The sequence below is a fragment of the Clupea harengus genome, chromosome 5 (assembly GCF_900700415.2).
Source record: "Clupea harengus chromosome 5, Ch_v2.0.2, whole genome shotgun sequence".
In the NCBI taxonomy this organism is placed as follows: Eukaryota; Metazoa; Chordata; class Actinopteri; order Clupeiformes; family Clupeidae; genus Clupea; species Clupea harengus.
Window position 1 is genome coordinate 11627078 of NC_045156.1, and position 13281 is coordinate 11640358.

The window sequence follows — 13281 nt, forward strand, 5'->3', positions numbered from 1 at the left end:
CGCAATCCCGGAAATGCCATTTATCCCTGAATAAACACAAATTGCATGACAGACATCAGAGGTCTTGAAGAACGCACACACACCATGATGGCAGGGTCGGCAACTTTCATGGCTGACATAGCGTGAGAATCGGTGAGATTGACCAAAACAGGTGTATTTTTTTGGTGTGACGACTTATTTTCTTCACAACTTGAATACACATTGGCATTTCATCTATAATAAAGAGAAGATCTCAGGGCATGTAGTGTGGTAGTGTAATTTACTGTTTTAATGTCGTAAAATGGTGCATCGGGCAGCGACACTCGCTTTGGTACATTTCTCAGCTCAGAATTACAATTCTCAGAACTGTTTATTCAACCGCCACATCATCTAGTCACTTGTGCAAATCCATTTGTCATTGTTTTGCTTTATGCTGTTCTGTCTACAAAACATCAAGATATTCAGTGTGGAAGTCATGACATGCAAATAGTTTAAACCATTTATGTCAACATGTCAACAATGTGAGCTTCATCAGTTTCAGTGACATTGTATTTTTGGTATGGTATGGATTGGCATTTTTGAAATGTTAGCTAAATTACTTAGCATTCAAATCTTGATTGTTTATATGTGTTTGATAATGATTGATTCAATTTGTTCAAAGACAAACAGGAATGCAGAACCTCATAGGCCACCAATCCAGAGTGCATGTGCCAGGCCAGCAGTTACGGGTTTTTGCGGGTAATCCGTTGGATGGTGCTGTTTGTATAAATTATTTTAAGAAATGCACATACTGTTTCGGAAATGTTGAGGATAATCTGATAAATGAAAAGTGACTGAGAAAAACAGGGACAGTCTTTTATATTTTCGTGTCACCACACTATTTTGGTGTCAACATTGAAATGCAAAATACATTTTAATTTGAATAAATTAAAGTTGTTAGTTGTAAATGCTAGTTGTTATCCGTTTCATTTGAGGTAATATGCTTGTGTTTCTCTTTTCCCCCTCATGTTTAAGAGAGGCACACCTGGGAACCTTAGCGACATCCAGGGACTGTCTGTAGTCCACGTCCGGCAAACAAAGCAGCACAACAGCTAAAGAATCTAAGCAGCCAACACAAAGCAAATCAGGACATGTCCCCCACTTCACTCTACTCTTCCCCTTCACCATGGCTACCTTAAAGTATCCCTGAGAATAGTCCTGCAATTGTTTACGCATTCATCTACAAACATGTCCATGTCCTCCCTAAACTGAAATGTAAAAAGGAAGGGATCCTCGGCACCGATGTACTTTTCTTTTTCCTGGACCACTGGTCCGGAACTACCATGCATACTGTCTCAGCAATAGTCACCATAGTCACCAAACTTGAAATGCTTTTTATGTGGGAGTCGCTGCAGTCTTCTCCTACACGATAAGTGTCGCTGCTGACGTAAGGTGACTTGCGACAGTAAGCGACAATATGGCGGCGAAAAGCGTCAAAATAAAAGTCTGCATAATTTCCACATAGGGGGGGGGGGGGGGGGGGGGGGGTCTGTATATGTCTGTATATTTTCAAAAAGAAAATAAATACATTTCTATAGACCGAGTTTATGTGTTTTGACTGGGGTGTTTATACCCTGGTACCTACCTACTAAGGCGATTCAGGTGTCAATATCTATATATTTCCTCAAGTATTTGTCATGAGGATTTCATTATCGTAGGTCAATTCTATGCATTTTATCGCCTACCTTTCAACTCTCAGGCAGTTAGAATGACTCATGTACAGGTTCAAACACTATTTTTGAATTTGTCATTTCCCAGAATTTTGATTTAAGGACATTTCAAGCTTTTTACCCATTTTGGTTTTTATTCCTTCACCTTTACGTTTATGATAGCGTTTTCTTCATTTTTCGTCCTTGTATAATTTAAAAGAAATTAGTTTCGACTTTTATTTTGAAGAAAATACGAATTGCGACCATATTGAAATTTCCGGTATTGTCGCGGTCTACACGCTGCGGGATGTATGTGACAATTACCTTCACCAGTATTAATTTGTGGATGAACTGCTGGAAGCAGTCATAAGAGTAGCTAATGTTTCAAAAAGAGCACAGTGAAATAGCCAAGGCTACTGACAAGCAAACTGGATCACCTGTGTTCATGTGTGGATTAAACTGGGCGAGTCTGGTCTAAGTTTCTGGGCTAGTGTTTTATTGCTTGTCACCAGCAAAACTGGCCTTCTAACTGTAGGTTAACCTAGAGATGATCTCAACTACATTGGAACAGTGTTTTTTCCCCATCGTTTTGGCACAGCCAACATGCAAAGGTCTGACCCTCAGGTCTCCATCAGGCAAGTAACGTTAGTAAACCACACACACGTTTGTACACTTGTTGCAGCAATCTGCCTCTGTGCCATCTGGGAATCCCTCCGCTCCTTCATCGAAGAGTCATAGAGATGCACAGATACAGATGGAACTGCGGCTTTCGTCTCCTGCTCGTTCATTTTGTTTATATGACACGGGCGACAGGTTACACAAATTGGGAGGTGCGCGACCAGATGAAATGACAGCAAAGCGCACCGAGCGTCAGCGGAAATTGCGTTTTTAGGCGCGCGCCACCGTGCGCAAGGACTGGGTGTGGACAGAACTTTAGTGTGTGTGAGAGAGAGAACAGAGGAAGGAGTGCCTGAGGAATGTGTAACTGCCGTCCCCATCCTTGATCACGGTGGCGTTTTCAAAAACACGAAACCTAAATAAAACTAGAATTGAACAATGCCACACGAACTAAAATAAATTGCAGGTGAAATCAGTTTCGTGTATTGTTTCCACCCTCGATTTGCACTGTTGTTGATATACCGCTTGTTCTGTTCTGTTTGACATCTTTATGGCCACTGGCCTAATCAAAAGGACCTAAAATGAATGAAATAAATCATATATGATGTCATGCATGCTTTCATCCTACCCTTTTCACTTTTCACAACTAGTCACTTCCTAAAAATAAAACTATGCACTCATCAAACTAACTAAAACTAAACTGAAATAAAAAAAAAACAAGCTGAAAGACTAAAACAAATAACATTTTCAAAACTATAATAACTCTGCTCGCTCTGCACAGGACAGTATTCACGTGAATGAGTTTGATTAATATAAAGTGAGACCTGAAGCTTTAAACAAGGTGGTTTCTTTTGACTAATCTGTCACCCTCCCCATAAAATCACTGGATAAACATAAAACAACTGTAAGTGAAACAAATAGTTCTGTAATAGTTCACTAAGACCCTTAATGTACATATACATACATAATACACAGGAATATTCTTGGAATCATAAGCAAAACTGGATGATTCAAAAGAAAATTGTCTGATCAATTCAATATTTAAAAAGTTTAGATTCTTTCACATTGATGATATATTCTATGTGAATATACTGTTAATATGAATGTAATATGAAAACGGAAACCTGTCTCAAAGCATAACAGGACCAACATAAGAGTACAATCACCCTCAAGGTTTTACAAAAGGATGGGCCAACCAAAGCTGTGAATTATATTAGGGAATGTCTGCCACCTAGTGGCGACAATGAAGCAGTCATTTAAAAAAAAAAAAACACACATTCATTTGTTCCTCTTCAGGGAGACATTTAGTGCCCACTCATCCAGAGTTTTTTTCTTTAAACAAACTTAAGGTACAGGTAAATTATGCAGCAAATCATTGATCACCCCGGGAGAAAGGCGTGTATCCGGAGATATTTTGATTACATATCTGGAATATGATACATATTGTTAAGACGCTGAGGTATCCTCAGTCAAGACGTGTTTTGTCATACATCCATAGTGGATATGCACAAACCACAGGTCACTAATATCAAACTATATATCATGTCACGAACACATGACAGTTAGAAAAGTTCCAGCTGGACTCGGACCTGCTTCACGCGCAGGGAATGAGAAAAAAAATTGAGTGCTTGATGAGTATTAACAGAGAACGTTTTGATGATAACGTTACACCCTGTAGATGTTTTAACCTAAAACCATACATTTACGTTATGTTAAAAAATGTCAAAGCACTTGTACCTTTATAGGTCCGTTCCTGTAGGCTACTTTGATTTGTTAGTGTGTGTATGTGCTTTCACGTCTATGCTCACTTAATTGTTATATGTATTTAGAGCACTAAACTAGAACTCCATCGAATTTGCCCATTGCTTGAATCAGATCAACCATTTGTTACTTTTTCCTGCAATTTACGTTGACAACAGGTGTTCGTATTTTCCCGGATCCTATTGACTCTAGGCTGGGTCAATGGCATGATGATAGAATACTGGCAACAATGGCCCAGAAATGACACTGCACATCGCCACGCCATCGGCTACACAGGTTCAGCATATTGCACGCTAGGTGCTAACGATCTTTCAGTTCTGCCTTCTGAATAGCTGCATCATTTCCTCCTTCGTTCTTCATGTAGCTGCAGCACTGAGTGTCAAAAGCGCGGGCACGAAAGTTTGCGTTGGCGGCGAACAATGCTCTAAAAATGGGGATCCTCGGGAGCATACATTTAGAAATAAAGGGCAAAGTCAGGGATGCCTCGTTGCAAACTGAACATCGGATACCTGAGCGGTGAATACTGTCCTACCTCGATTTGAATTTCAAAGAAACCGGCAACTGTGAAGGTATGTTATGGAAGACAATCTTTAGAACCGACTCGCCTCAGTGCGTAGCAGGTTATCTTGCGACGGTCTTTGCTCTTAACGTTGTTAATGTAAAATACGCTTTTGTATGGGTAATGTATATCGCCTATTTATAATAATAATATTATTAAAATAAATGTATTTTAATTGTTGAGGTAAAGTGGACTGTTGTTTCTTTATTTAGCTGATACCTTTAGGTAAATTGTCCAAGGAAGGTTTTAACAGCAACCTAATATATTTTCTAGCTGAACTTTTAAAATGTTTAGCCTCAGACAGCTATTCTGTTCAGATTGTGAACCCCTAAATAAACAAATAAATAACCGTCTTCGGTCAGACCGTCTGTATAAAGGCATCAACATGTGTTTTCTCAGTTCGCTCTTGTCTGGATCCCATGGAGACCCCGTTCCCAACTGTCAGGCGACACGCCTGGGTCCGCCGCAGCTGGCTCACCCTGGAGGAGACAGAACATCAGGCTCCATACCCAGCGACCACGGACCTGCACCTGTCCACTCAGGAGGACGATGTCTTTCTGGGAGGTGAGTCGTATTTTCAGACCTACACCCTAATCCAGATCACAGACAATAGTTAACGGCAAGGAACTACAACGTAAACTAAATTTCAGTTCGTGTTGAGGAAGGGAACTTACATATTGGTTCTTACACATTTGCTGAAGCCCTTAGCCTTTAGCTTGTAAAAAATGGGTCCCCAAATACATTTTCTTTGAACAAAAGGTAAAAAGAGACAACCATAAAAACAATGGATAAAATATATTGATAAATATAGACTAAGCTTATGTAACTACAGTGCAGTACTGTCTGCCTATGCCGTGTTGGGGAAAAGCTAATAATCATTTTGTTTGTGCTTAAGCAGAGGTGCACATCTTGCATGTTCACTGACTCTCTCTTTGTCTCTGCATGTCTTTTCCACAGGATGTACTACAGGAAAGATTGAGACCTGGCTTCAAGGCTGTGGGTAAGTGTAACGGTGTGTGTGCGTGTGCAGAGGCCTCTGTGTAGACGTGAGAAGTAGCACAATGTGTTGGTTCGATGGCAGAGCAATAAAAACAAATGAATGGAAAACCACTACAGGTTTTGACGGATAAGAGACTGATGATGAGCTATAAATGTGTAATTAAAAATAGACGCGCTAAAGAATGGCTTTGTTAAGGGTTACACACCAATTCAATATCTTTCAGTAATTCTCACCATATCTATTCAAAGTTTTGGATTTGATTTGTTCTCTAATCAGGAAATTATCTTATCTTGTATTTACGGAAGAGATATTCTTGTGAAAAATACCATGCTACTTCCTTGCTATGATACAAGTACTAGTGCTGTCAAATTAGTATCTCTTTGATAGAAAGGCTGCAAGGATGTTCTTAGAAAAAAGCCAGAAGTGAGTCAGAATTCTTTGCGTAAATTGTCACAGAAACCACCGTAGGCCCTGGATCCTATTTAGTACCATTGACAGCTTTCTTAACCCACCTGGTAGTCTTCTTAAACTATATTATTAAAAACAATTAACAAATGGCTATAATAATATGTTTAATGTTACCTGCACTCTGGATCATTTTAATGAGCTGTCACTTTCCTGCCTGACTGGGTTAGACTCTCATATGAAACCCACAACCTGTTCCACAGATTTGATTTCATCTCGCCTTTTAAAGGAGGTGTCATGGGTAGCAGTGTGCTTATCATTAACAAATTATTTATCTCAGGAGCTGTATCTTCATTTTTTAAACGTGCAGTGGTGCGACCTATGCTAAAGAAGCCTAATCTGGATCCTGATTCTCCCTCAAATTTTAGACCTATCTCTAAGCTCCCATTTCCACCATAAATACTCGAAAAAAGGCTGTTTTTAATCAATTACAAAGTTATATATGGATGGCGTATTTTCAAATGTTGTACCCACAAGGTTCAATACTTGCCCCCATTCTTTTCTCACTTTATTGATCGCCTCTTGGCCAGATATTCAGAAAGCATGGGATCTCTCATCGCTGTTATGTTGATGATTCTCAAATATATTTCCCTCTTAATTCTGATCAGGACAATTTACAACCTCTTTGACTGCGTTGAAGACTGGATGGGTAACAACTTTCTCAATCTTAATGAAAATAAGACAGAGGTTATTATTTTTGATTCCCCTGATATAAGTAGTATGCTTGGTCCTCTCACACCATACCAAACGCTTACAGTGAAGAATCTTGGTGTGTTATTTGTCAGATGAGGATAATAAAGTGAGAAACTTCCTATCCCAAAAAGATTGAGAGAAGATGGTCCATGCTGTTATATCTTCTAGACTGGACTATCACAAAGCAGTATGCACAGGGCTAAGCCAATCATCACTTCATAAGTTACAAGTGGTCCAAAATGCAGCAGCTAGACTTTTGACCAAGACCAAGAAGTTTGACCACACTTTTCACCAGTTTTAGCGGAACTACATTGGAGCCTAGCAAGGTTCAGGGTTGATTTTAAGACTTTATTGTTGGTTTTTAAGGCTGTGAATGGACTAGCTCCAGCCTACATGTTTAACCTTCTGACCCCCCCCCCATTTTAAGGCAGAGAAGATAGAAGATATTAATTTGATTAACTTCAACTTGAAAGCACTCTGTTTCTGTTTTTTAAAATGTGCTATATAAATACATTTGACTTGACTTCTTTTAAATAAGTGTGTCTTGTAATGTCAATTTCCCATTTCCTGCTATCGATCAGAAACATGCAGACATTGTAGCATTGTAGAATTGCACTGTCAATGTAGATTCAGTCAGTTATCTCTGTCTAATAGGAATAGAATGCATTTAACAGTATGGTATGAACAGAATGCCCTGGTGACTAAAATGCCATTGCCAGTGCCAAAAGAACATGTAAACTCAGTAGGAGACAGCAGGAAAACTAGATTTATTATTTGACTTGACGGAAATCAGGGTCATTCAAACATACCATGTAATGGTACCCAGAGTTGTGATGTGCTATCTGAGATAGCAGCCTGTATGTAAAAATGCCAGGCAGTAGCGGAACACTGCAATGTCGGCCGCACTGCTTTGTGGGTATTTTTATCCTAGCAGTCTACCCATCGGCATACACAATTACTCAATGATTGCTGAGCTTAGTGGTAGATCATTCTTCTCATACACTTTATTCCTTCACAGGCCAGACACTGGACAAGAGGAGACAAGAGTTGATCCTGGTCACCTGACTTTTGGTAAGTCCTCCTAAAACAAACTGAAAACCACAGCTATCCACACTTTGTTTGGCTTGAGCAAGTGCGTAACGTTTTGGCTGAATGCATCTATGATCATGGATGGGCTGACCTTTGCTACGTTTCCCTTAGTCATGTCATCCTTGTTAACAAGGCAGTCCAAATCCTCAGCAACGTTAAGTGACACTACTCCTCTTTCCCTCCCCACCAGAGTCTTTACTGAAAACGTGTAACAGTTTTGAAGATGACCTGAGTCTAGGAGCCGAGGGTAAGTGAAGGAAAGCAAACATAGACACAGGAAACAAAACAGGAAAGACTGTCATGGGAAAAGCTGGGACTGTGTGTGACCAAGACATTTATTTCTCTGTTTGTGTGTGGGAATTTATCCAGGTCCTAAATAAACCCAAGTTTAATTTCAACACCAAACGATTGAGAAATATGAGCGATTTAAGAGAATAGCAAGATAAAGGATGCAATGATGTAGCATTTCAGCAATTTTCCTATTACCAATAGCTGATTGCTCTAGCCTTTCATTCCATATTGTCACTGTACAAAGCCAAAGGCAACACCACTGCCCACGGTGATGACAGTGCTCATCATCATATTTCCATTACACCACACAGTTCTGCTCCGTTAAAAACAATGGCCTCTTTGTACCATCAAAAGCCTACACTTCTTCCTTGAGTGACATCCTTGTGGATTTCAATCAGATAAAGTGTGTTATCTGTAAAGCCACGTGTCTGAAAAGGGGGATCTGTGGCCAGTGACCAGCATGTTTGACATGAGTATTAGAAGGGGCAGAGTGAATTGTAATGAGAATGCAAACGATGGGTAAGCTGGATGAAGGCGTGTCTCAGATTAGTGTCTTTTCTTTGCAGCTACCGGGTTACATGATCTTCGCAGACCATCACTGGGGTGAGAGGACATGTTGCTCGTCCTTAAAATATTCTGCTGTTTGGCATGTGTACGATGTCCCTCATTCACTTTGCTCTGTATTGGCTGTATGTTGCATCACCAGACGCAGTCCTGTGCTCCTGCCCCCACCAAAATCATGTCGGAAAACATTTACCACAAGGTTAATATCAGCCGCCTTACCACTTGATGTTATTTTAGTGTCTGCTTCCACTGCATATACCTAGTTCAGCTTGCACACTAAAGTTTATATTCAGTGGTCATGCAGTAGCATGTCACTTTGCTGTGGCTCAGTATACATAGTTGCTAAGCTAGTAATGAAAACGTCAATGTGTTCACAGCACGCCTCAACAGAAGCTTACCCTTCCCCTCTTCAATATGGGTCAGAGCATGGCCTCCAGCTGCCTGTCCTCCGCTACCAGTAAGACCGCTTCGAGGTAAAAACATACCTCACATACCTGCGTCCTGCCTCTGTCTGTCTTAATAGCATCACTGTTGACATAAATCTCTCTGTCATTCTCCACTCTGTCCACCCACCCACACACACACACAGTATCTCTGAGGTTCTGCAGATGTGCTCAGAGGATGCGGAGGAAACCCTGTACCATCTGGGCTTTGGTTGCGATGAGCCACAGGTCACGGCACGAATTCCTTCCCGTTTCTTCAACTTCCCCTCTCAACTGCATGGCATCAATTTCCGCCTCTTCCTGGAGTCGCAGCTCCGCCGTGTCAGTCAGGAGGACCCTAACCTGTCACTTGCTAGTAAGTGAGATATCATACGTCCTTATATGTCTTCCCTTAGTTTAGCGAGCCTTATGATATGCTGGCAGCCAGGAGACAAATTGTATTTCTCTCTATTTCTTTCTCTCTCCTGTGCAGGTCGCTTCAGGCAAGTGGAGGTGTTGACAACGATGGCCAATGCCTTTTACTCGCTCTATTCCCACGTTTCCAGGACGCCCCTCCAGAAACTCGCCCCACCTGAGTTCAGCTTTTCGCCTGCGGCTGAGAAGAGGATTGGGGTGCGCTTCTTTAGCAGCGTCCGCAGCGAGCCTCGCTCCCCCGTGGAGAGGCTCAAGGACACTGTTTCGAAAATGTGCCTGTACACTGGCACACGTGCCTCAGAGTCCACATCACCCCACAACTCACCTAGGAAGCGGAACAGTATCCCCGAAATAGCAACCCAGTTAGTAAACACAGACACAAAGACTTTAGAACACTCAGGCCTTGAGGAGGACAAGAATGTGGGACTTGTTGATACCAATATGGGATGCGCCACTTACGTAGACCTAGAGACAGAAATAGAAACAGGCGAGAGCCCTGAGGGGGGGTCGTATGAAGATATGACTCCTCAGGCAGGTCTTGACAGCACGGAGCACTCAAGCACATTGTTCTCAGAATTGAGGGAAGCCTCTCAAGCCCCAGTTAGCAACTGCAGGGTCAGGCTATCATTTTCTGATCCTTGCCAAACTCAGAGTGCTGTTGATGACACAAACATTCCAGAAGATTCCGGTGAGAAGGTGAACACGGTCACTCACAATTCCGAAAGGCCAGTAACCCCCAAACCTCAGTCACATACGTTGCAGACTCCCATGGTACCTGTTCACAAGGTGACCCGTGACATTATCTGCCCTCCGATTGTGGAGCAGGTGCACAAGGCACCTTACTGCAGTGCACAGGATTTCAGAACTTCAGTGCCTCATTACTTTGGAAGACAGCCAGTTTCAGACATCTCCACCCGCTCGCCTTCAGAAGCCAATCTAAACTCACAAGGTGATCCCGTGACTATCCCTAAAATCTGTTCTGAGCATTATTCAGGGGATGGTGAGTCGCCCTCACCATCACCTCATCCCAGCATGTGCAGACTTGTGTCCCCGTGTCAGATACTGGTGACAGGCTGGGATGGCGATTCTACCCACGGCGACGCAGCGGAAGATGTTCCTCCCTCTTCGCACTCTGGCTCCACCCAGCCTCAGGCACGGCTCCCAGATGGAGTCTGGAGGAACCGGAGGTACCTGAGGCCCACGAAGGGTGCCGACCAGGCTCAACTCAGCCTTAAACCCAAGCAAGCAAATTCTTTTGAACTAGAAGAGGTATGTACCATGTGTTTCCGTCTGAGTCATCAGCCTCCACAACACCTCCGCAGAGCAACAAAGGTCTAGCTCCTGTACTGTAGCTCTGCTTTGATGGAAGTGATCATTACAACAACAAAAAATGCTGGCCACCTCTGGTAAAATCGCCTACATCCTCAGTTGAACAGATCATATGATTCTACCCCTGTAGTATAATGGCCTAATGGCTCCTGTACTGTAGCTCTGTTTAAAAAATATATATACATCCGCCCCCTCTCAGTGTTCTCAACTGTTCCCACCAACGGTGTGTGACTCATGGTGAATAAGTGGATTAGAAGTGCAAATAGAAAGCTGTTGTTTTTGCACAGGTTCACAGTGCCGGGGAAGATGATGTTGGACAGTCAGAGTCCAGGACACTTGCCTCCTTATGCCTGTCTGCCGTTGGTCTGAACAAAAGTGAGTGGATTAAGCTCGAGCTGGCTTTTTATCTAAAGCCAAGTATTGAACAATTCCTTTCAAGAATGCAATTTCAAGTTCAAAGTGTTTTTAAGAGGCCACAAAACATTGTCAGGAGAAGACTCTTGCTGTAAAACACTCAACTCTACTGCTGTGCATTATCGGTCAAGCAGTGGCTACCCAAAGGGTTCCTTGGTGCAGTAAAAGATTAAGTGAATGTGGTGTTATGCTGAGCTATCACCACATTTTTTTAACAGCATAGCGTGGGTGTGAATCGGCTACTCATCCTCATTATCGTACTGTCAGTGTCTAGGAGGAAGCCACACAACAGGAAGGGTGGTATGCCAGAAGCGTCGCTAGCTTATCAGCAAACAGTGCAGAACTGTCATGACAAAGTGCTAGAAATGCATTTGCTCTGCATGCATGTATCTATCACAGAGTGTCTTTTACACTTTTATGTGTGTGTCTCTACTGTAGGTTTACACTTTTATGTGTGTGTGTGTGTGTGTGTGTGTGTGTATGTGTGTGTGTGTGTGTGGTGTGTGTGTGTGTGTGTGTGTGTCTACTGTAGGTTTACCTCCACGAGGGGACAGCTTCCAGTCGGACAGCAGTGGCTACGCTGAGGAGGACTCGCATCTTCTGGCTTAATAACTATTAATTGGTACATAATATATATATATATATTTTTTGTAATGTATTTTTTTTTAATGTTTTGTAGGTCGTTTTCGACAAAAGCGCCTGCAAAATACTGTAACCATAACCATCTCTTACCTTAGGGCAGTTGTTATAGTAAGGATATTTGGCAATGAATGCCCCTATTCCAGAAAAAAAATTGGTGTAGCCTTTAGAATGAAATGCATGGTGGTTGCTATGTGTTCTCATCCATTGCTTTTGTATTATATTATTTTTGTATTATTATGTGTTGCTGATTGTATTCTATGTGTTATGCACAATGTTCTTTATGCACATGTATTACTGTATGCTATGGGGAAATACACCTATGGGACTCTTAATTTGACCCCTGCTGAAGCTATAAGAACTCCTGTTGTTTGCTACCTTATCAGAAAGTTTTGAGCCTGCCACAGGTACTGATGCTCTGCTGGTGCTGTGAGATGAAGTAAGCTAATAAATAACTCTTAATATACCTCACTACTTTGAGTGACCTTCATTAGTCATGGATGGATGACAGAAACATACTCCACATCAATATGGATCGAGTGGAAGAAAACGGTGGTCTTGCTTAAGCAAGAGTGATGCTAAAGCAACCTGGAGCAGAAACGTCTGCCTCACTTTAAGTTTCATTGGCGTTATTTTCCTATGTTCGGTGGGCTAGTTGAAGTATGCCTTTGGACAAGCCATATGTAAGATTAACGTACTTAAACAACTCACTCCCCTCGCTTATTGTCTCGCTTATTGTCTGGTCTCGTCGTGTATGGACTTATCTGCCAGCTGCCTCGTCAAACTCCGGACTATTAGCTCCCTGTGTTTGTTCCTGTTCCTTCGTCAAGCTCCGGACTATCATCTAACAGCAGGAAGATTAAAGTACTCACTCTGAACATTAACACTCGCACTGTCTCATGGGGCCATCTACATCACCACACACATACAGGGAAGCACACAATCCCCCTGTACGCTACAGTATCATTATGTTTGTCACATCAACAGAGAGCCAGCATTCATATCATTCTTTTCCACTGAAAGATTAACAAATTCAGTATTTTGAGTGTTTTTAATAGTCCAGTCGAGGTTTAATGAAAGTGTATATCACTTTCTGTGCATTACAAAAGGTCAGCATTTTGTTGTGTAAACAATGACCTCTTCCAGTAAATACTGATGATTCCCATAGTTTATGTTGTCTGACTACATGTGTGATGCAACTGTTTCTGTCTACTTCACTACATGACCAGTTTTCTTGTCCTCAACAATATATTTCAGGAGGATACTCAGTTAAGGTCCAACGGCTTACAACATACTGTCCCCTGTTCAAAATAAAAGCACTGCAGGTGGCAACGT

General features: G+C 41.9%; 1 protein-coding gene across 2 annotated transcripts; it reads left to right on the forward strand.

The window, feature by feature from the left end:
- Positions 1-1961: 1961 nt before the first annotated feature.
- tespa1 (thymocyte expressed, positive selection associated 1) lies at positions 1962-12412 on the forward strand. 2 transcript variants are annotated; one of them, XM_031567701.2, is made up of 12 exons: positions 1962-4615; positions 5005-5169; positions 5563-5605; positions 7782-7834; positions 8043-8099; positions 8710-8746; positions 8850-8906; positions 9085-9180; positions 9297-9505; positions 9623-10833; positions 11181-11268; positions 11840-12412. In XM_031567701.2, exons 2-12 carry the CDS (start codon positions 5025-5027, stop codon positions 11914-11916), a joined length of 2073 nt encoding a protein of 690 aa, XP_031423561.1. In that variant the 5' UTR covers positions 1962-4615; positions 5005-5024; the 3' UTR covers positions 11917-12412. The 2 variants fall into 2 exon arrangements, with proteins under 2 accessions (XP_031423561.1, XP_042563752.1); XM_042707818.1 differs by lacking the exons at positions 1962-4615; positions 5005-5169 and having other exon boundaries at positions 5190-5605; positions 6679-7834.
- Positions 12413-13281: the final 869 nt, after the last annotated feature.